Source organism: Nuphar pumila, chromosome 15 (genome assembly GCF_984573655.1).
Source record: "Nuphar pumila chromosome 15, dmNupPumi1.hap1.1, whole genome shotgun sequence".
Classification (NCBI taxonomy): Eukaryota; Viridiplantae; Streptophyta; class Magnoliopsida; order Nymphaeales; family Nymphaeaceae; genus Nuphar; species Nuphar pumila.
The window spans coordinates 42,275,112-42,298,210 of record NC_143263.1 but is presented as its reverse complement, the minus strand read 5'-3'; the positions used below and the strand labels follow the sequence as shown (position 1 = coordinate 42,298,210).

The following is a 23,099-nucleotide window of genomic DNA, read 5'->3' as shown; positions in this document are numbered from 1 at the left end:
TATACATGTGTACTAAGCAATAATTCACTGTACATGTGCAAGCAAGTGGCAATGGTGCAAAAGGGTGCAAGTAAATACCAACATGGTTTGTTTGAAGCCCCTAAATCTGGTAGCTGGTAAGGAATCATGTGCGTTTATGCGTTTGAAGAAGTGACAGCTGCCAAATTCTACAAAGAATAAAGTGCCTCACTTCCCATCCCAAAAGCGTTTACCAGCTACCAGATTTCAAACAGGCCCTAATAAGAGTTTTCGCAGACAATTTTCAGGTTCCTAGGTCGGCCAAGTGGTAGCGGGCCTGGGAAGAAGGTACTGACCCTTCGGTCTCAGGTTCAACTCTCACTAAGTGTGTGGGTACCTTTCACTGGTTGGCTCCATAAGGGCTCGAGTGTCGGTGACCCCACCCCGAGATCACCTGCTTCTACGGAGAACTTCACCGTCAAAATAATCTGACCAATATTGAAAAAGCTTTGCCAAAATAAATTAAAACTCCACTGTAGATTATTTTGTTGAAAATCAAGTTCATGTAAACATCAAACATTGTCGTCTACTATATAATATTTTATCCAATACCCCTTTTTTATTATTTTTCAAGATACCACTAGTTTGTTATATGGAGTAGCAGATTTTGATGGCTTGACTCTTAGGAAATATTTCGACTTTCAACCCCTCGGGCTTCAGATATGAGTGGCCTAGTGTTAATGAAATCTATTGCCTTTTGACATAATAACAAAATCTAAATTCTGCAATTTATCAACGAAAGAAGATAATATATGTACATTTTAAAAAATTGAGAGAGACAAAAATTGATATACACAACAATGGAAATATTTTTTGCGCTTGTGTGTTCTTATTTTTTTTCTTTTAAAAGGCAAGCTGGGGTTAGGCAGACCCCTACCAGATATCTTTTAAGCCCCATGTGGAAGATAATATATGTACATTTTTTAATTTAGTTGCTTATAATTATCAGTATAGAATTTACAAATTTAGTAATGAATCATTATTCCAGATTTTGATGCCTGCCCGGGTCGACTGAGTGGTAGCAAGCTTGGGGAGAAGGTGCTGACCCCTTGGACTCTTACTAGGTGTTCAGGTGCCTTTAACTGGTGGGCTCAATAACAGCTTTGGTGTCAGTAACCTCACTCGGGGTTTGCCTTGCAGGAAGACCGAGCACCGGTGAGAGGTTTTTTTTTTTTCTTGAAAGAAGGTTCTCAGTAATAACCTCACTCGCCGGGCCCGGCGACTTTTTTTTTTAGAAAGAAGTTTCTCGGCGGCAGAGTTCCTTGGAGATTTTGTTGATTAATTACAACTGACCAGGGAGCTTGCACATCTAAGTTGACCTGTTTTTATCCCAATTAATCACGATTTGTTATGGAAAGGTTCCAAAATCAACCCATCTCACTATGAACACAGATTATTAGGTACAATATAATTGCACGAAAACAATGTGCCGCCCCCCCACAAAACGTATCAAAATACAACTACGTTTCGTTGGTCCCGCAGGTGCAGCATCACATTTTTTGTGTGCAATCACATTGCACCTGATCCGCCTCTTCATTACACGTTATTACATTTAAAAAAATTACAGACATGCCACTATGACATCAAACCGAAAACTAGGGGTCCAAAATCAAAAGATGGTTAGTGGGGCCGCCAATAAGAGAATGTGGCTTATTTAGAGCGCTGGAACGGCTTGTAAAGTTGCAAACTGATGAAGGTGGTTGGGGCTGATACGAAAAGGATAAAGATCATGAGTGGTAATTCAATGAGTTGGTCGCGATTGAATTCATTGATGGACGGTGCCGCAACCAAATAAAATCAACTAACCAAACATGCAAAGGAGGAGGAGGAGCCGTTTTGTAACACAATGATTGTGATGTTGCCCCCGCCGCCCCTGTTCTTTGAAGAATCCATTGACTTCACTAAACGTGGTTGTTCCCCTCTTGTGTTCTGATTCAGTTGATTTGAATCTGAATGAGAAACAAAACTAGATTTGGGTGTTGGGGTGTTTCTCAGAAACTGACTGCGAATAAAGTGCTTTTGGCTGATTATACTGTTTTGCCGAAATCCCAATGAAGGAAATCCATCTTGCCTTCCACTGGTGGTGGTGAATTGTTGTGTGGGTGGGTTCTTCTGGATTGGTGGTACTTGAGGTGATGAAGTATCCATCCATGAAGGAAATCCTATGTTGTTGAAGAAGGGAGACAGAGGGGAGCTCACTTGTTTTTCTTTACTCATGCAATGAGGGACCATTCACAAAGGGAAACAGAGGTACCTTTGCTTTCTCATTAGAAGATACCCACTTTGAAATTTTGGATTATTTTGGTGTTTTTGGTTCTTTTAATTGCTGGTTTGTGTTGATTTCTGGTGGCTGTTGATGGTTCTTGGACTATTTTTGGTTTTTCTTTTTTTTCGTTGGTTTGAAAAAAAATGGAAAAATGCAGCGGAGTTGGGTTGAAATATGCTGTTTGGGTTATTTATGCCTACAGCTTTCATGGCCGGGCGTGTTGCTGAAGAAATGGCTGAACATCAAGACCGGAGGATCAGATTTCAGCGCAGATGAGCATGATAGTGAGAGTGATTGGGAAGATGGTGTGTTCTTTTCCTTCTTCTTTTTTTTACTAACTTTTTTAGACCTTTCTTCCATGTTTAATTGTGCTTCTGTTATTACGTGGTGCATTTCCTTCTTTTGTTTTCTGTTCAGATGGTTGCGGTTCGAACGGGGGAGGGCCTAATGCGGCCATCACAAGGGGTGGTGAATTTAGGTGTCAGTCCATGGGTGAGTAATATCTTCAACTGCTGTATAAAAATGTGGTGCTGGGTGATTTTTAGAATGGTGGTATTCCTTATGAGTTACTAGCTTATGATAATTTTGATAATGAAATTCAAATTTAGAAATTATAATTCAAATTGACTAGAAATATACACGAAATATGTTCTTTTGGTGGAAATGATACTACCAAACTTGTGCAGTTGTTACTTTCATTTTCCCTGCATCGGTTTTCAATACTACTGGATGTGGATTTCCAGCGAAATTGATGGTTAAAACTTCAAATATCATCCCTCCTTTTGTATGTGAGCAGGTATTCTTAAATGCCATAATTTGAGCCAAAATGTTGAGGCATTTTCCTTGAAAACATTGCTTTTATGTTGCCTTCTTTTGTATGTGTGTTTGAGGCTAACTAACTGTATCCAAAAAACCTGGCTTGAGAACATGGACAATGCAACTCTCAAAAACAAAACATGGACAACTCAACTGTAGTTACCCTAATACCAAGCCTATGGAGCTTGGCATGTCTCGGAACCAATCAAGTGCTTTGAGAGGTTTCTCTTCTGAGCACACTGTTAAGGCATGAGTGGAAATTCCTTTTGTTATCAATTGAATTACCTCTAATAGAGTTTTTAAATGTTTTGAGATTGTGTCTTCCCTTTTCAATCGTCTATAGATAGGATGTGCAGATGAAAGCTCTCAGTTTTCTGTTAGTAATGTGTAATATGTGATAGAAGCGACGATATTCCTTTTTCTTGATCACCTTGATCAATTGAAAACAAGTTTATTTTTAAATTCCAGGGACAAACTCTGGGATTCTTACTTGCAGGGTGAGACGACGCAAGTCTGAGACCCTTAGGGTGCAATACATAGACTCCAAAGAACTCAGGCACGTCTTTTCTTCTATTCACGAATTGTTAATGTATGGCTTTTTTCTGTTTTCTTCCTAATACACTAGTTCTTTTGTTGTTTAGAATTTGTGTCAGTACATGGAATGTGGGGGGACAGATGCCGCCAGATGACCTGGATATTGATGAATGGTTAGACTTGGATGAGCCAGCTGATTTATATGTGCTTGGGTAAATTCAACCTAAAGAACTCTCGTTTCAGAGATAAAATCTGCTATTTACTAGATTCAGCTATCTTCTTTCTTTGGTTTAAATGTCTGAAAATTATATGTTTGAAATCACTTGTTTTCCATGTAGATTTGACCTCTACTTCTATTTCTCTTTTGTTTGGAATCGGTAGAAACTGCATAGGATTCTGTTGAGCTTCCTTATCTGATTGAATTCTTGTGCATTATGATGCATGTAACTATCCAAATTAGAACATTTTTTCATGTTTCTTATATAAGGATTAGTTCAGTGGAACTGGAAAAATGCTCTTAACATAAAAAATGATCCAATATCTTTTTTTTCTCCCTTTTGAGTTATCTAGTTCCATGAATCTAGACAAGTTTCGGTTCACCCTGGTCATCTTTTTTCTCTGATGCTATCTCATTGTCCCTGTTTCCTTCTGTGCATGTTGCTGGCCTATCCAGATGTGTGGTCATGTGAGAAAGTGCATATTTGCTTCTGATTTCACAATTTAAGTTACATGTTCTTTAGTCCTTTCTCTCTCTGCAACTAATCATTAAAAAATGGATCTATCATGAATTAAACAACCTTCCTTCATGCAGAATTTTAAGTGCATGATGGTGTTTGAGTAATGAAATCTGCACTGAGACTGTCAATCAACCTGAACAGGTCCAAGTCTGAGTCCTTGGGTTGCATGGGCATGGTGAACTGACAAACTCATGCTCGTCAACCCAGGAATCAGGATCAAGTTGCAGCATGACAGTGTATGAAATAATCTAATTAAAAAATTTTACATATAATTTTCAGTTGCATTATTGCATATCTTAAATGTGTTATTGTTATCTGCAACCATCTTGTTCGCCGAGTATAGCATGCATTTTTAATTTCGCACTTTCTAGCTGACAGATGCTTGCAAATTTGTAGCCTTCAGGAAATTGTTCCATTAAATGCTGGAAATGTACTTGGTGCTGAAGATAGCCGTCCTGTTTCAAAATGGGAGCACCTCATTCGCAAAACACTAAACAAAGTGCAACCTAAGAAACCAAAGGTTAAATGCCATAGTGATCCTCCTTCACCATCAAGGTTTAAGCCCTCAGAAGACATTCCTTCTATTGATGATGAGATATCAAATGACGATGATAGCCATGATGAAGCTGAAGAAAGTTCTGAGGATTCATTGAATTTCTCTGTGATTGATGATGATGAACATCCACAATGTGTAAAAGAATCTAGGCTATCAGATGACTCAATGCATTCCACAAGTACTGTTATAGATGCATCACAACGACCCCACTCACATGTGAAGAGACTGAATAGATTGCATCAGTTAAGTTGGAGCTTGTATAATGCGGATCTAGGATCAGGCACATCTGATACTCAAGATAAGAAAATAACCAGAACATATAGTGGCTTAGAGAAGGTTGGCTTGAGCTGGCCAGAGAGGCCTTTAGACTTGCTAGACCAACATGCCCTTGACAAACAAAAATCTTTCAAGGCATGTAATTCTTTTAAAGCCTCAAACTCCCTTAATCTTTCTCGCCTCAGAAGCTGTAATGGATCACAAGCTGTAGAATCAATTGCAGTCACTAGACTGGAATCTTTTGGATACAAAAGTAGAAGACCTATCTATGCAAGGATAGTCGGTAAACAAATGGTTGGAATTTTTCTTTCAGTTTGGGTACGCAGAAAACTCCGAAGGTTTATTCACAACTTGAAGGTGTCTACTGTTGGAGTTGGTATTATGGGTTACATCGGCAACAAGGTGAGTAATTTGTGAACCAAAGCATGCATTGTAGGCAATTTTTAGCAACAAGCCAACAAATTTTATTTTTCTTTTTGGGGGTGGGGGAATGAATGGTTGGAATGAAATCTGGGTGATTTCCTTCCTTACCATTAAAAGTAAAGAGTGATAAGAGAAAAAGATATCTCTTGTACTGATTTTCTCATTAATTCATGCCAGGAAGCTTTATAATTCACCTTCCTTGGTGCATAACTTGTGTGATCTGTTTTTGACTTGAAATTTTTGGTGCTGTATGATTTCTTTTTATATATGATGGTTGGGAATTTTAGGTCATGACCATTTCGCTTGTCTGCAGGGCTCAATATCTGTCAGCATGTCTATCTATCAAACACTATTTTGCTTCATTTGTTCTCACCTTACAGCTGGTGAAAAAGATGGGGATGAACTTCGAAGAAATGCTGATGTAAAAGAAATACTCCGCAGAACACAATTCAACCCTGCTCATAGCATTGGAATTCCCAAAACCATTCTTGATCATGAGTAAGTGCAGGTTTTGAACCAACTCATTCTTTATTTGGCACAAACAGTCATACTATCAAGAAATTGTAAAAGAAAACCTGCATGGATAACAAAATGTCAAAATCACAATTCATGAATGGACATAGTGTCTTCCATGTTTTACAATGTTTGACCATGTCCATGAAGTGTACTGACATCCTAAGTGCAGTATCCATGTTATATAGATATCACACCAGATATGTGAGATGCCAAACATCTAGCAACTGCAACAGTTGGTTATGAATACTATTTAAGTCCTAAATTAATTAATTCCACAACTGTTTTTAAGGTGTGTGTTCCCTTTGCAGAAGAATTATTTGGTTTGGTGATCTAAATTATCGAATCAGCCTATCTTATGAGAAAACTAGAGAACTCATCTCCAAGAAGGAATGGTCCGAGTTGGTTGAGAAAGATCAGGTATGTCGACCTTTAAATTCATTTCTTCTTTTTCTGTCTTCAGCTTTGGCTGAAAACTTAACAGCTTATCTACTAAGCATATCCTTAGTTATTCCTAGGATATTGGTTCTTTTGATATTTGTATCAATTCACTTCATGAGTTGACTCGGGGATTATCGATAGTTTTTGAGAAAATAGTTACTTGAATTGGTGGCCTGAAACTTGGTTGACACAGTCAAGTTCCATATGCAACCTGATCATCTCTCCTTGGGACTTTGTGATGAAAAGTCATGGTATTTTCAATCTGTCTTACGCAATTAAGTCACCATTTCTGATGCAACTTTGTCCAAGTCCTATCAACTCTGATTGGGATTTATGGTCATAGTTTTAAGTGTCTTAGGATTTTAGTTGCATTGTAATCTTGGTGCTTGGAGCAATCAAACAAGTCAATTTCAAAAGCAACTGGAGTTGTGCTAGCTATTAATGTATACACATATAATGTATATATATATATATATATATTATTTATATGTGTTTACATATGTATGTCTATACGTATATTATTCAGGGGCATTTTAGTCTTTTCACATGTGTTCAAATTAAGTGTATTTTCATTTTTTTATTTTTATTATTTGTTTTTCTATTTTTATTCCCAGCCTAAAGGTATTTTTGGGAAATGGGTATGGAATCGTTGGACCCTACCCAACGGCTCCCTAGGGCCTTCTTTTTGTATATAAGGCGGCGAGATCCCTCTCTCCATTCATGTATTCTAAAAAGGATTATTCTTCACTAATATATATTATTTTTATGAGTGATTCTCAGCCCTTAGTGGCTCATTCTTGTGTTTTCGTGTATTGACCCATAAGAGATCATATTCTCTAAGTGTTCTCTTGCCCATAAGTGGCATATCAAGGCATATTCTTCAATTTATGACATGGTATCAGAGCCTATCGACTCCTTTGTATATTTCAACTATTTCTCAAACGTATTTTGATGTTTGAGGTTTCATGAAGATTGGGCCTTGCCTCAGGAAGCATGCCTGCCGACCTTCTTGCAGATTGGTCTTCTTATGAATGCATAGAGACTTTGGTGCTTCAAAAAGAGTTGAAAATTTGCTCAAGTATTTATTCCTCTTCCTCTTTCTTCTCTCTTGCTTTATGTTCTTTGGTTCTATAGCCGAAAAAGAAGTGGTGATGGTAGTTCCATATCCTTATTGGTAAAGGATTATGGGAGTATGTTGATGGTTCCACAATAGATCCACAACTCACTCTCACAAAATCCATTAATGAAAATGATGAAACCATTAGAAAGGAGGTTCTTAAAGAAGAAGAAAATGAAAAAGCTCTTATAGGCTATAGGAAAGCTTTGAAGGAATGAGAAATTGCCTATGCCAATGTACTTTCCTTATTTATGGGAAGTATGAATGAAGATACATATGAAACAATTGTAGAGTTTGAAAGAGCCAATGAAGCATGATTTTTCATTAAACCATTATATACTCAATGCAACATTGTATTTCAATGGGATCTTCAAGACAAGGTTCATAATTGTAAACAAGCAGACTTAAGTATATAAAGTATTTTGGCTCTCTAAAAAAGTTATGTGATCAAATGGCTAAGTTAGAGCCTGTCTGAGAAGCTTTGAATGATGCCCAAACTAGAAAGAGGCAAATAAACAATGAACAATTCCTTCAATTTATGAGAAGGTTGCGACCCGAGTTTGAACAAATGAGAAACAACATCATACATAGAAGACAAGATGAACTTCCTCTTATTCAAGAGGTCTTAGCTCAAGTTTGCATGGAAGAGACTAGATTAAGGTCTCCAAATGAAGAAAAATAAGCTAAGGAAAATACATTGGTCGTTTAAAAAATGGGTGTCAACACTCATACATACAAACCCCCACATTTTTATAAGAACAATAACTATGGAAATAATTGTGTGTATAAAAGAAAAGGGGATGGAAGGAGAAGATGAGACATTTTTTGCCATAATTGTGGGGAATTAGGACATTAAACCTTTTTGTCTAGAATTCAAAAACAAAGATGAAAAATGGTTGCTTTGATTGGTACTTTACAAGTTGACCAAAATTCTTCGAGTAAATCAATTTCGAATATGTCTCTTTCTCAACTCATGGAGGCATTACAACCTCTACTTAAAGGACAATCCGTGATCGGCACCGTCGTCTCCTCTTCTTCTCCTCCAGGTATGACTTCTTAGCTTTTAGACTCAGGTGTATCATTTCATATGGCATATGATAAATCTATACTTTCAAATTGTAGAAGCTCTGCTAGTAAAAAAAATGTTTATATTGTCGATGAAACCTCTCTTAATAATAATAGAATTAGAAATTTTGAAAAATATTCTAGTTTTAGTATTCCTCAAATAAGATTTGTTGTAAAACTAAATTTAAATTTACTTTTTGTTTCTCAAAACATTAATCACACTTCAAACCAATGCTTAATACAGGATCTCCAGTTTGGGAGGCATATTGGGGAAGGGCATAGAGAAGGAGACTTGTACTATATGGATCAGTTGAAAATTCTTGTTAAGATTTTTTGCCATAATATTAAAAAATAGATAAAGTTTTATGGCATCAAAGGCTAGGACATCCTAGTATGTATAAATTATCCAATATTTTTCATATGAGGATCTTTTGTAATGAACAAATCTCTTGTATTGATTGTATTCTTGCAAAAATGAAATCAATTCCATATCAAGATAGGTCTTTCTGTAACCCCCCTCTGACAAAATTGTCGGAGGGGATAAACATAAAAAAAATGATGGTTTTCCTTTTGGGAAAACCACGTTTACGAGAGGGGGTGAGGATAAACCTCACCCCCCACAATCCGCGAGAGGGTGAGGGTTATCCTCACGCAGCCCCCTCCACCGCACCTCAAACGAGTGGCAGAGGGAGAGATAGAGAGAATGACAGATAGAGTGAGAGAGAGAGACAACTTATCGAAATTCCACTAGTGATGAGGTAAAACCCTTCACCTTCTTCTTCTTCTTCTTCTTCATTTCTCCTTTCTTTTTCGGGCAAAGGGGGTCGACAGCCATGGCTGCCGGCGAGTTCCTGCTAAATGGAAGAAAAAAAATGAAGAAGAGGGGTTGCGAGAGAGAGAGAGAGAGGTAGGGGTGGCTGACCAATGCCAGTGGCTGGCCCCTCTGCCGCAAAAAGGGATAGAGAGGGCCGACTCCGACGACCGGCCCCTCTCTGACAGAGATGAAGGGGAGACAGAAGGGGTGATAACCTTTCGTCCCCCCCTGTTAAGTTTTTTATCGTGGGGACCGGGTGCGACCCGGACTGAACCAGGTCGGTCCGGGTGTGACCCAGACCGAACCAGGTCGGTTCGGGTGTGACCCAGACCAAACTTGCTGGTCTGGGTCATGCCCAGACCGAGACAGCTTAAAAAAATTTCAAGACCGAGTCAGTCTGGGTCGCACCCAGACTGAACCCAAGGATGGGTCAGACCGAGTTAAAAATAAATAAATAATAAATAAAAACTGTTGGTTGAATCAGTTTTGATTGAATTGGTTCATGTGGAGTCGGTTCAGTCTGAACTGGTTTGGATCAACCTGAGTCAGACCGACCCGACTCGGTCTGACTAGGTCTCGGTTCTTAGTTCAGATCCAGTTTGATCTGGACCAGACTAGATCTAAATCGGGACTAACTATTTTGGATCTGATTGGATCACTCCTGGATCCATATCAAAATTGAGTCTAGATCCAATTAGATTGTTCTGGATCTAGACAGACTGTTCTGGATCCAAAGCAGTAATGAATCTTGATCCAGTTGAACAGTGTTGGATCCAGATCATAAATGGATCTGGATTGGGTTGTGAGTTATTCTAGAACTGTACAGAAATCCAAAATGACCAAAATACTATTTTGGGTACCCAAGATCTATTTTGGTAAAATGGGCATAACTTTGCACCTTAAACTCAGAATTGAATGAAGTTTGGTGCGTTGTACTCATATCAAAGAGAGAAATCTACTTGTTCATTAGTTTTACTTAAATTAGTGACAAAAAATTTGGGGTTTCATGAGTCAATTTGAGAGGGGTATTTTGGTAATTCTGTAAGAGGTTATATGCATTAATGCAAGCATGTTTGTGTAATGACCAGATCATACTGTTAGAGCATCTTGAGACTTGATTGCTATCAGAGCATAGTGTTCACACTTGAGGTAAGGGATATTATAAGTAATTTTAGATGTAAATAAACATTTTTATGTTGCATGCTATTGTAATGTTGTGAATTAATATGATTAACATGATAGCTTTAGGGTGAGAACATGACATGCATAATAATTACCATGCTTAACATTTTGAGATGATTTCATATACATGTTTATTGTGACGTACATGTTGTTATGACATGTCATGCATATTAGAAAGAGATTATTTCTGTGTGATTACTGATAACATGCATTATGATGAGACTAGTTTTAGATCAAAGTCATATTTATTCTATTCATGTTTTATGAATGAATAGTTTGAGATCAACATGCATGACCCCTTAAATCCCGGAAGTGGCGACCTGTGGCAAGGGCTACCTGGTTTGCGGCCAAAGTGCAGCCTCCATGGAGAGTGGGCTACCGGTGATTTAACGATGTAGAGGCACTACATCGTTGTGTACTTAGTATGAGATGTTGTGTGTCCTAATGTCATTATGAGATTAAAGAGTGAGATCTATCGTGATCGGTTTTTCGACATCACTCATGAGAGAAAGAGTGAATTACGAGTTTGAGAATGCGGTTCAACGTGTTGAACTTAGTTTATGACATATGGTTACACTCACACAGTGTTTGGGACTCTGGAGGACTATGGATGATTGATAACCCTCATGGTTAAGATGTAGCATGAACCATACTGAGATTGAGAGTCTGACCTCCCGGCTAGATACCAGTGGGGTTCCCGTGGTGGTTTTACTGCAGTGTCTGATGGTACGAGGACCACTGGGAGTGTATGATTCATTATTTGGCCAACATGTAGAATTGAGGTGTTCTACGTAGGTTGCTATTCCTATAGACGGCTATGACCGGTATAGCCGACCTAGTGATAGTTTATTGTGAGAGAGTATTTGAGAGAGTTAATGAGGGTAATTAAAATATACAAACTTGTGTGATGTGTCAAAAACTAAACTCAGACTAGGAGCTTAGAGACCACTACAGTTGTAAGTTAAGTGTTTATTTAGTTATAATTATTTTTTACTAGGTTGTAAACTCACCCCTCTTGTTTAATTATAATTGTAGGTTCCAGGCACACTAGCACAGACAAGACTTGATCGATTTCTTCTTCGGCAGAGTATTTGGTAGTTTTTACTTTCATGTCATTGAACAATAATGTATTTGTTATTTGCTTTTGTTATGAATGATGAACATTGTATTAGAAAGATACTTATTGAATGATAATGAAAAAAAAAATGTAGCCATGCTTCTTTATGTGAACTTTGAACTATTCCCTTCGGGAAGTAATACCAACCGAACTCGGGCTCCTAAGGTCCCAGGTCGGGGTGTTAAACTTTCTCTGCTACTAAACTGCTTGAACTAATTGATTCTGTTGTTTGGGGTCTTACCCCTATTGCTTCCAAGAAAAGATATACTTATTATCTTATTTTTATGGATGATTACTTCCGTTGTACTTGGATATATTTTCTCAAACATAAACATGAAGTATTTGAGAATTTCAAAAAAAATCATAAGTTAGTGACAAATCTTTTAAAGTCTAATATATCTATTTTTCATTGTGACTCAAGGGATTAATACATGTCTAATGATTTTCAATAATATCTAAAATAAAATAAAATATTTCATCAAAGGTCTTGTTCTAATACGCAACAACAAAATGGTTTGGCCGAAAGAAAACATCAACACATAATAGAGACTACTAGAACCCTTCATAAATGTAAAAGTGTACCCAAATACTTTTGAACTGAAGCAACTGTCAGCTCCGTATATCTTATAAATATGCTACCTTCTTCAAAATTTTAAAATCTTTCACCATATGAAAAATTTATAATATATCTCTTGATTATCTTAGACTAAGGGTCTTTGGGTGTAGATTCCATATATATTCTTAGGATATGGAGAAAGCCAAAAGAGATTTGGGTGTTATGATATTAAAAATAACAAACTTTATATTTCTAGGAATGTCACATTTCAAGAACAAAAAAATGGTTTTGACACTCTCATCCAAAGATGAAAGTGAATACAAGTTTTTAAAAATATCTCCACTAAATGAAGACATTAATGAGATAAATTGCAATGAATCTCAAGCTACTGAGCCTCACGATCATCCAAATGTTATTGAATATCAAAGAAGACAAGATAACAAACAACTAAGTGCTTTTGAAAAATATTCAACCATAGAAGTACAAGAAAATACAAGAATTAAAAACTCAGAAAGACCACGTAGAGTTTCAGATATATTTGTGCCATATGAATCTTTTGAACCTCACTGTAGAGCTTGTTTAACAAAAATTTATTTATACTTTGAACCTTCCATATAGAATCAAGCAAAGGACTATCCTAATTGGTAAAATGCAATGAGTGAAGAAATTTGAGCCTTAGAAAAATCTCAAACTTGGAAATTGTTTGATATACCAATCAACAAGAAATCAATAGAATATATGTGAGTTTTAAAGTAAAAACTAAAAGTGATGAATCCCTAAAAATACATAAAGCTAGGTTGGTCGCTAAAGGATATGCTCAAGGATATGGTATTGACTACGATGAAACATTTGTTTTCGTAACACTATGACCATTGTTAGAATTCTCATAGTCATAGCTTCTGTTAGGAAATGGCCAAATTATCAAATGGATGTTCAAAATGCATTTCTAAATGGTGATTTAAAAGAAGTATATTTGGATTCACCTCCTGGATATAATGTTTCCAAGGGAAAAGTTCTACAACTTATAAAGGTTTTGTATGGTCTTAAACAATCTCTAAAACCTTGGTATGATCGATTTAGTTTCGTTATGCTTAAGCTTGGATATACTTTTTATTATACTGATACTATTTTTTTTGTTAAGAATTTCACTACAGTTATTGTTATTTTATTACTTTATGTTGATGATATGATCATATCTGGAGCAAATAAAAAGTGAGTAGATCAAGTTAAATTTATTCTCAAGCAAAGTTTTGAAATGACTGACCTTGGTTTTCTCAGTTTTTTCTTACGGATTGAGGTTGCATATTTCCCTCGAGAGTATCTGCTGTCGCAATCCAAATTTGCAGCTGAAATTATTAATAGGTCTGGAATTACCAGAGTTACCGGAAGCTTCTTAGGTAGGTGAGAAGCTCGCTTCCCGAAAACTCGCTTCAGAAGCGCGATACGGCTCGCTTCCGAAACTTCATGGGAAGCTTGATTCCCCCATGCTTCTTCTATGCCTCTCATACACATGGTCTATGCATACTATATATTTTTCTCACATTTCTTTTTCATCTTGTTCATGTGTTTTCTCCCACGCTTTAACTCACTTTCCATGTACTTTTTTTAAATTGGTAACCATCATTGTTAGATTTTAACAAAAATTTAGCTCTTTTACAGAAAAATCATGAAATATAAGAATGATCAATTTTATTTTAGTTTTTATTTGTTTCTTGTTTGATTTCATATTGCTTCATTTTTTTATTCATATTTCGCTTTTAAATTGAAACTTCGTTTCCCGCTTCGTATAAATTTTAAAATGCCTCGCTTCTCGCTTTCGCTTCCCGTATCGTTTCCCGCTTCTGCTTCCTAGTTTGGTAAGCTTGGGAATTATTGATGACAAATGAGTAGATACTATGAGGTGATAAATGTAAAGATGAAGATTGTTGATGGAGAACCTCTAGATGACCCTACTCCATATTGTCATATGATCAGCGCATTGATGTATTTGACCATTACCAGACTCGACATAGCGTATGCAGTTCACACGACCAATAAATTTCAACACTTTCCTACCACTGTGCACTTGAGTGTTGTGATGCGTATTATTAAATATTTAAAAAAATTCACTTCTAGAAGATTATTTTTATTGTCGTCTTCTACTCTTAATTTAATTGCTTATTCTGATTCTGACTGGGGGAGAGACTCAAATGACAGACGCTCAACGACTGGTTTATGTGTGTTTATAGGAGATTCTCTTCATTGAAATGTAAGAAGCAACATAAAGTATCTCTCTCATCCACAAAAGCCAAATATCGAGCTATGACAACTACTACAACTGACATTGTATGGTTGAGGCGTCTTCTCAAAGATATGAGAGTATTCGTGAGAGAATCATCAAGACTATGTTGTGATAACAAGAGTGTCATCTATATTTCTGGAAATTACACCTTTCATGAGCGGACTAAGCATATTGAGATAGACTGTAATTATGTTTACGAAGAGTTTTTTAAGAAAACTATGTCACTGTCGTATGTTATTTTAAAATATCAACTTGCAAACTTTTTCACAAAAGCCTTGCCCTCCCCGAGGTTTCATTTTTTGTTGAACAAATTTTTGATAATTCCACCATAAGTTTGAGGGAGAGTGTTAATGTATACACACATAATGTGAACATATATATATCTATACATATATTATTCAGGAACATTTTAGTCTTTTTGTGTGTGTATTCAAATAAGTGTATTTTTATTTTTTTTTCTGTTTTTATTCTTAGCCTTAAAGGGCTTTTTGGAAAATAGGTATGGAGTCATTGGACCCTACCCCGTGACTAGAATTCTTGCCGTTGGGTAGGTCCCAACGGCTCCTTTTTGTATATAAAGGGGTGATACCCCTCTCGCCATTCATGTATTCAAAAAGAAATTATTCCTCAATAATATCCATTATTTTTATGAGTTTTTCTTAGCCCTTAGTGGCTCATTCTTGTGTTTTCGTGTATTGACCCATAAGAGGTCATATTCTCTAAGTGTTCTCTTGCCCGGCACATCAAGACATATTCTTCAGTTCGTGACACTAACTCCTGGTTAGTCAAGTCCGATTTCTAATCACTTCATTTGTTGATCATTCTAAGTCCAAGTCAACATAATACTATGTGCATCTATTTTCAGTAAAATTGCTTCATCCAGATATGTCTGCTGCATAAAACTTGAATTTAACAATGTATTGAGCCGTGTATACCATATTGTGACAGTTGACAAAAGAGCTGCGAAAAGGCCGTGCCTTTGATGGATGGAAAGAGGGTCGTCTAGATTTTCCTCCAACATATAAATATGAGTTTAATTCTGAGAACTATACAGCTGAGGAGCCAAAATCTGTAAGACGAACACCGGCATGGTGAGTTCTGCCTTCACAAATTTTACGTCATTGTGCAGTTTTCTGAACAATTCTGGTTCCTATATATAATCTTCATATGAACCCATTCAGGTGTGACCGGATCCTTTCATTCGGAAAGGGACTCCAGCAACTGTGCTACAATAGAATTGACCAGAGGCTTTCAGATCACCGGCCTGTAACTGCTACCTTCATGGCTGAGGTTGAAGTCTTCTGTCATAAGAAGCTTCAGAGGGCCCTTGCATTCACAGATGCTGAACTTAATGAAGATGAACTTCTTGGAGAGATGGATCTTGATTCAGGTCTTAGTCAGAAGTTAAGATTTGAAGAGGTAAGATTCTTCTCTGTTTATTTATTTCATTCTTGTTTGTGATAGTCAACTAGGGAACTCATATATACGAGGTCATGGATTTGTACCAGATTGATTCTCCGACTGCCTCAGTGGTCAATATTGCTCAGCAACTGAGGCTACTCACTGCAAAGAATGCCAAATCAAGCCATCTGAGTCCCTTGACTCAGTAATGACTTGGGTTGGGTGGACTGTGTCTATATCAATTGGAGAACTTCCCGGCTAACTGTTGTTTGTCTAGACCGTGTCCACCATTATTGTTCTTGGCAATTTCTCGCTGAGGGTTTTTCTCAGAATTTTTTTTAAGTGGGTTTTCTCTAGAAAAACTCTCAAAAATCTTGGAAGTTTTAAAAAATGAAGGAATATAAAATAATAAAAAATATAAGAAAATAATAAATTTTGCATTATTTTTCCTGCAAAAATACAAAGAAACAAATATGGACAGGCTTTAAAATGTAAAAGAAACAAAAAAAAAGAGTAGGCTTAAAATATATAAAAATAAGTTCTTCCAAAATTACCATGCTATTATCGTAACATTATGTTTTCCATTGATATTTTAAAGTTATTGTGATATTTTGCTAATACTTCAGCTCACATTAAAACACCGATAATATCGTGATATTTTCAAAATATCAGCAATATTGGTCATTATGGTCTAGACACTAGTCACTGTACAAGGAAATTCAGTCTACTCAGACTTGGACCCCAACTGAGAAATTGCTGGGCAGCTGGTCATACAGATTTAGGTATGATCAGTCTTGACTCAAATCCTATATACCTTCTACTCTGACAACTTTTTCCAATGCTCTGTGTTGAGGGTATAAAACTAGATAGGGATACCAAGCATAATCTTGTGCCTGCTCCTCCATCCATCTCTGAGATAAGACGAACATTGTCCACTCAAAGCATGGTACTTACATGATGGTTCCTCTGCCATATTCCTTTTACAAAGCATAAGACTTCAAGTTATAGTGATTGAGCATGGGATCAGCCTTGCATGTCCTGTTTCCTCATCTGCCATTGGCCTGGGTCATAATATACTACAGTAACCCAAGCCCGTTTTTGTCGGAATGTATTGGTTATATTGGATCTAGTTCAAAGGTGGTTAGGCCCGGAACCGTAAAGCAGGACCAGAGCCTGAAACTGCATCAAGTATATGCAGTTGAACCTCTCTCTCTCTCTCAAGCTCGGGGCCTGGTGTCTGCTTCTGTTTGTACCACTTCTCGTTACAGCTTGGAGGCGTGGTTGGGCACGCTTGCGCGTGGTGGACAAAGGACGAATCTGCAATCGTCCATTATTATTTTTCCCTCCAGACGCTCTGACGATTTGGTTATCAATCTTATTGCGTTTAATGTTAGAACCAACCTGGCAATATGTCTTTTCCTGTATCGCATTATGTCTCTGAGGTTTTTTCACCTGCCAAATCTTTTGGTCTTCCTCCAAACGGGGTCTCATCCGATAGTCCAGCACGGGGTCAGGGTAGTCATCTGTTTATGTCTTTGCTTCAGCAGCGTCCTAGTCCACAGCCCCTGGGTGTCACGGTTGTCGATGCAGCTAAGTTGATGGATATCTCTCTCTCCTCTTCGCAGTTGCAAGCTATAGTTGTTGATATGGATTCTACGATTTCAGCTATCTCTACTATTATTGGGGACTCTCTCTGCCACTCCGGTGGAGCAGACTGCGAGCAATTGGGCATTTTTGATGGTCACTTGAGGTCGTCTGTCAGTGTTGGGGGTGTTTGGCAAATCATGCATGGTCAGCGAAGAAGGAGAAGGTCTTCATCAATTGTTTCGGCTACCGATGCTAGGTCCCCAAGAAGGTCGCCTTGGTGCCACCAACCCTGGGTTTTTCCAGATTTTGTTTCATGAAGATTGTTTGTTGGAATGTTAGGGGCTTAAATTGTCCCGCAAAATGCCTGTTTCTGGCTAATTGGGTTAGAGAGGAAAAGCCCAGCCTACTTGCTTTATGTGAAACTAAAATGGAGGTCATCCTGCTCGTGGTTGCCTCTAGCATCTGGCAGGGAGCTGACTATTTCTTTAAGCCTGCGGTCAATCATGCAGGAGGTATCCTTATCTTGGGAAACCAGTCTTTAAATTTATCTCAGCTGGATGTGGGTCTTTTCTCTCTATCTGTTGCTTTCAATTTGCAGGCAGTTGGTAGAAGGGTAGTGGTTTCTGTTGTTTATGGCCCTAATCTCGTCGTCATAAAGCTCGCATTTTGGGATGATTTGGATAGGGTTGTCGTTTCCAGCGCAGATTGTCACCTTTTTATGGGGAATTTCAATTGTTTGCTATCTATTTATGACTCTAATAACCTCGTTATTCCTAATCCCTCTATGCAAGGTTTTCAAGACTTTGTTCATCGACATTTCCTCTATCCTATTATTTTAACCGGGGAGCGCTTCTCTTGGTCGAACGGGCGGTCTCGTCCGTGCTGTAGGGTCCTTGATAGGGTTTTTGTCACCCCTAATTTATTGGACCTCATTCTCGACGTTAAGTGTGTGTTATTTGCTCCCTCTATCTCGGATCATGGGCAGATCATCACTCATTGGGGGGATGACTTTCAACTCACAAGGAGCTTTGTGTTTGAAGAATGGTGGCTTCAGGAGCCAGATTTTTTCTTGGTTATTGTTAATTCTTGGAACAAACTTGTTGATGAGCATTGGGCGGTACTCCGGGTTCAAAATAAGCTTTCTCATCTAGCTAAGGATATCAAAGTTTGGCTTCATAGTCATAATGTGGAGAAATTTCAGCAAATGGCCGCATGAGATCAAGAGATTTCTACGTTGTATTAGTCTATGTTTTCTCCTAGCTCTCTTTCTGATTTGCAACTTCTCAGTCTCCAAGCCAGGTCCTTAGAATTAACTATGCTCTTGAAAAGCTGGTGGGTCAAAGAGGAAATTCGTTGGAAGCAGAGGTCTAGGGTAAAATGGCTTGCGGCTGGTGATGGCAACACTAAATTTTTTCACTCATATGCTTCTCATGATCATATGAGGAAGGTTGTTCCTTCTATCTCCATTGGGGGTGTTTTTTATTTCAATCATCACGTTAATCCAGCAGTCTCGCTATATTTTAAGAATTTATATTCTGCTTCGTTAACTGCGGAGGGTGTGTTTGGTAATGTCCTAGTTGGGTCAATTCAGCCTGAGCAAGCCAGATCTATGCAAAGGAGGTTCTCTGTCGATGATATTTTTAGGGCCATTAAGGATCTGTCAGGTTGGAAAGCGCCTGGCATTGACAGGTTTCATGTCGACTTTTTTAGAATCTTTTGGGACTGTGTTAAATCAGATGTGGTGAGCATGTTTGATGAGTTCTATCGTAACTCCAGACTGCCTTATCATTTTCATGTTGCTATTATTTCGCTTATTCCGAAAGAGGATGAGGCTACTGATATTTCACGATTTCGTCCTATCTCAGTTATGAGTGCTCTCTATCAGACGTTTGCCAAGGTTTTGGCGAATAGGTTGAAATCAGTGGCTAACCAGATTTTTTCAAACTCTCAGTTCACCTTTATCCGTAATAAGAGGGTCCAACACTCGTTCATCATGGCGTCCGAGGTTGTTCATTCCTTGTAGCATAGCGGTCAACCTTACTTTGTCCTTAAATTAGACTTTCATAAAGCTTTTGACTTTGTGCATTGGTCATTTTTATTTCAAATGTTAGCAAATTTTGGTATTGATCATCGTTTTTCTGGTTGGGTGCGGGAGCTGGTTTCAAATGCCAAGGCCATATTAAATATCAATGGTGTTAGAGGAGACAGGTTCAAGCTGAGGCAGGGTTTGTGGCAAGGGTGCCCCCTCTCGCATTTGTTGTTCAATGTTGTTGTTGAGGGTCTTGTGGTCTTGCTTAAGCGGTCTGCGATATCGTGTTTTATTGATCCTTTGCAGGTTTTAGACTTCTCAGGTCATATTCTTACTTATGTTGATGATATGATTATTTTTTGTCATGCAAATGTTCAACAGATGCTTAGGTTCAAGCTTATCATTCAGTTCTTTCTCTCCCTATCTGGGCTTTCTCTAAATGAGACCAAATGCTCTATTACCATGTTTAATGTTCATGCCAATATGCTTGCAGTTGGAAAGAGAATTTTTAATTGCACTATTTCTGACATTTTTTTTTATGTACCTGGGCTTGCTGTTACAAGTGAAGCACCTCTCTTCTGCTGCTTGGGCTTCGACGCTTTAAAAAGTAAAGCGTAAATTGCTTTCGTGGCAGTCGTCTTATCTGTCCATCGTCGGCCGTCTAACCTTAGTCAGACATGTTCTTTCAACTATTCCAGAATTTTTCATGTCTATGTTTGTGATGCCTGTGGGAGTAGAGAAGCAACTGACGTGTTTGCTGGTAGGTTTTTTATGGCCTGGGTGTCAACTCAAGGGTAAGTGTCACTTGATTGGTTGGTGTTCGATGGTCTTACCTCGGCGTATGGCTGGTTTAGGCATTCCTGTGCTCAGACTGCGGAGCATTGTTCTTGTCGCCAAGCAATGTTGTTTGGCCCACCAACCGGATAACCCTTGTGCTTGTTTGCTTCTTGCTAAATATGGGGCTCCTGCTCTTATCCCGGTTCGTCTGGGAACCCCGGGTTTGGCGCTCTCGCACTTGCATAAATCGTAGTTGAGGGCTTTAACATGCTTTAGAGACCATTTTGAGGACTTCAGAAATTTTGGTCAGTGGTTGCAGTGGACGCTGGCGCCAAGCGGAGAGTTCGTCACCAAAAAAGTCTATAGATCGTTGCTCCTCTCGGGGGCTGATTGGTTGCCTGAGGATGTGCTTTGGGCGAAGGGTCCTTCTCCCCGTTCTCGAGTCCTGGCTTGGTTAATTTTGCACGATAAGATCCAGACCCACAGTAATTTAAAGAAGTGGGGCATTCAGCTCCCGAGTTGGTGTGTGCTTTGTCAAGCTGCAGAAGAATCTACGTTTCACTTGTTCTGGTCTTGCCCAATATTTGTGAAACTCTTTAGCATGACCTGGTGGCCTCCAGAAGTGTTTGTTAAGGAGGAGTCTTTTGCGCTAGATCTAATCTTGGGCCCGGTTTGTATTAGGCGCGGCACGAGGTGGAGGTTCATCTGGCGAGCGTGGTTGCTTACTTCTTGGTGGTTTGTTTGGATGGCACAAAACGATGCTCATTTTCGTCAAATTCCGGTTAACATTCAAAACCTGGTGCATAAAATCTTTGTAGATGTTTATGTGATCTTGCGTATGCATCTTAGTGATCTTTCGCTCCCTCCTGCTGATGCTATCTCTCTTTTGCCGCAATCTGGGCAAGCGGCTCCGGCGTGAGCTCGTTTTATCTGTCTGATGTTCCTTTTCTCTTCTGCTTTCTTTATTTGCTTTGACTTTGCTCTTGTTCAGTTCATGGGTTCAATATTTTGTTGATCTTCATGATGATCTTCGTGAGTGGTAATGTTGAATCTCTCTCTCTCTCTCTTACCGGTTGGTGACCATGAATGCAGGATTTGTACAAATAGGCCACCAACAACAGCATGAGTTTTTTGTCATCTTTCAACGTGTGGGGTTATCTGCTTAATGGGCCTTGACAGTAGTTGATCCAATTAACAATCCCCAGCAAGCGTGTATTTATTCAGTTTGTAATATTTATTTTGGATGTTTATGTAAATCCATTATTTATTCATTAGCATGCTCACAGAGCCTCTGCTCAAAATCAATTTGTCCTCATTGACTACTTGACTAATTCCAAGTTGAGAGAAATTTTTAGCCAATGATAGATTTAAATTTATATGATTACCAAATCTGAATCCGAGACCCAACATGGTCCAAGCCTGAGATCCAATAAAATTAGAGCCATATTAGAGTTTCCTTGAGAAGTACTTTTAAATTATGGTTTTGCATGTTTTGCAAAATTCTCTTCGGAGGAACTGGTCTTTATGCTAACATTCATGGGAAAAAAAGTTTTTTTTCCCTTTTATAGGTTTTCACTTGAAAAAGACGAACCTTGGAAGGAGTTTTGCTATCTGTGAACTTGAGTTTTTGTCCTCTGTTCTGGAGTGATATAAATATGTAGGATCCTAATGCATTGGCTAATGTGGGTTCTGCCAAAGGCATTTCAACTTTGCTTTATCTTTAACATTCAATAAAATGTGGTGGATCCAAAAACCACCCACGTGTATCCAGTAACACAATGCAGGGGGGGAGAACTGGGCTGTAGCCCAGTCCTGCCTCCCAGCCCAGTTTTTTTTTTAAAAGCCCAGTCCTAGCCCAGCCCTGACTGCAGCAAATAGTTTGATTTGTCCATATGAAATAGATTTTTATTAATAATTGTAGCCATTTTTATTTTATCTCAAAAAAAAATTTTGGGGGGCGCTGCCCCCGAACCCACCCCAGACTATCACACCATTTTTTTTTGCTACACCCCTGTTTGCCCCCCCCCCCCCATGAATCCTAGCTACGCCCCTGGTCACTTGGTTAATGTTAGAGAGGTTGGGTATAATTTTTATTTTAATAGATCTTGTTGAAGCTCGGCTCAGCTCAAGCTCGGAACCGAGCCAAATTTGGACAGTGTCTTACAAGCTCGAGCCGAGCTTGGACAAAGTCATTTTGAATTGAGTCAAGTCTGAACGGCCCAGGCTCAGCTCGTGTGCATCTAGAACCACCCACATGAGTTACCTGACAAGGGGCACCAATGGTTTGTCACTTAACATGAGATGATCATGGTTCTAAAACTAAAGGATGTCCTTGCTGCAAGATCAAGGCTGAGTGTAATCCCCAATGCACAGGGGAACCTCAAAGGTTTTATAGCCAACCACAAGCCTGCCAATGTGCGGTCAGTGATGGGGTTCTCTTGGCCTAACAAAAAATATTATTAATACTTTAATTATTCCAAACCAGCATGTAGAACATTTAGAAAAGCAGATATAGTTTCCACATTCCAGAATGTACTAAAACTAGCAAAACAATAGTCTAATTCATAAGATAAATTTTCAGTAGAGCAAAGGT

At 38.4% G+C, this 23,099-nt stretch overlaps 1 protein-coding gene across 7 annotated transcripts; it reads left to right on the top strand.

The window, feature by feature from the left end:
• The first annotated feature begins 1,181 nt into the window (after positions 1-1,181).
• LOC149815255 (type I inositol polyphosphate 5-phosphatase 1-like) lies at positions 1,182-21,807 on the top strand. 7 transcript variants are annotated; one of them, XM_089988576.1, is made up of 11 exons: positions 1,182-2,268; positions 2,487-2,589; positions 2,702-2,776; positions 3,569-3,656; positions 3,742-3,846; positions 4,768-5,605; positions 5,940-6,124; positions 6,451-6,559; positions 15,661-15,803; positions 15,894-16,131; positions 21,599-21,807. In XM_089988576.1, the coding sequence occupies exons 1-11, from the start codon at positions 2,239-2,241 to the stop codon at positions 21,611-21,613; spliced, it is 1,929 nt and encodes a 642-aa protein (XP_089844702.1). In that variant the 5' UTR covers positions 1,182-2,238; the 3' UTR covers positions 21,614-21,807. The 7 variants fall into 7 exon arrangements, with proteins under 7 accessions (XP_089844702.1, XP_089844699.1, XP_089844703.1 ...); XM_089988573.1 differs by lacking the exon at positions 21,599-21,807 and adding an exon at positions 16,221-16,635; XM_089988572.1 differs by lacking the exon at positions 21,599-21,807 and adding an exon at positions 16,221-16,890 and having other exon boundaries at positions 1,837-2,268; positions 2,442-2,589.
• The last annotated feature ends 1,292 nt before the right edge of the window (positions 21,808-23,099 follow it).

What these genes read in the sequence shown, in the direction of transcription:
- LOC149815255 (XM_089988572.1), top strand. Translation starts at nt 2,239, where the DNA reads ATGAGGGACCATTCACAAAGGGAAACAGAG. An exon ending in TGAGAGTGATTGGGAAGATG is followed by an intron (nt 2,590 to 2,701) that starts GTGTGTTCTTTT and finishes TTTTCTGTTCAG; the next exon opens with ATGGTTGCGGTTCGAACGGG. An exon ending in TGGGTTACATCGGCAACAAG is followed by an intron (nt 5,606 to 5,939) that starts GTGAGTAATTTG and finishes GCTTGTCTGCAG; the next exon opens with GGCTCAATATCTGTCAGCAT.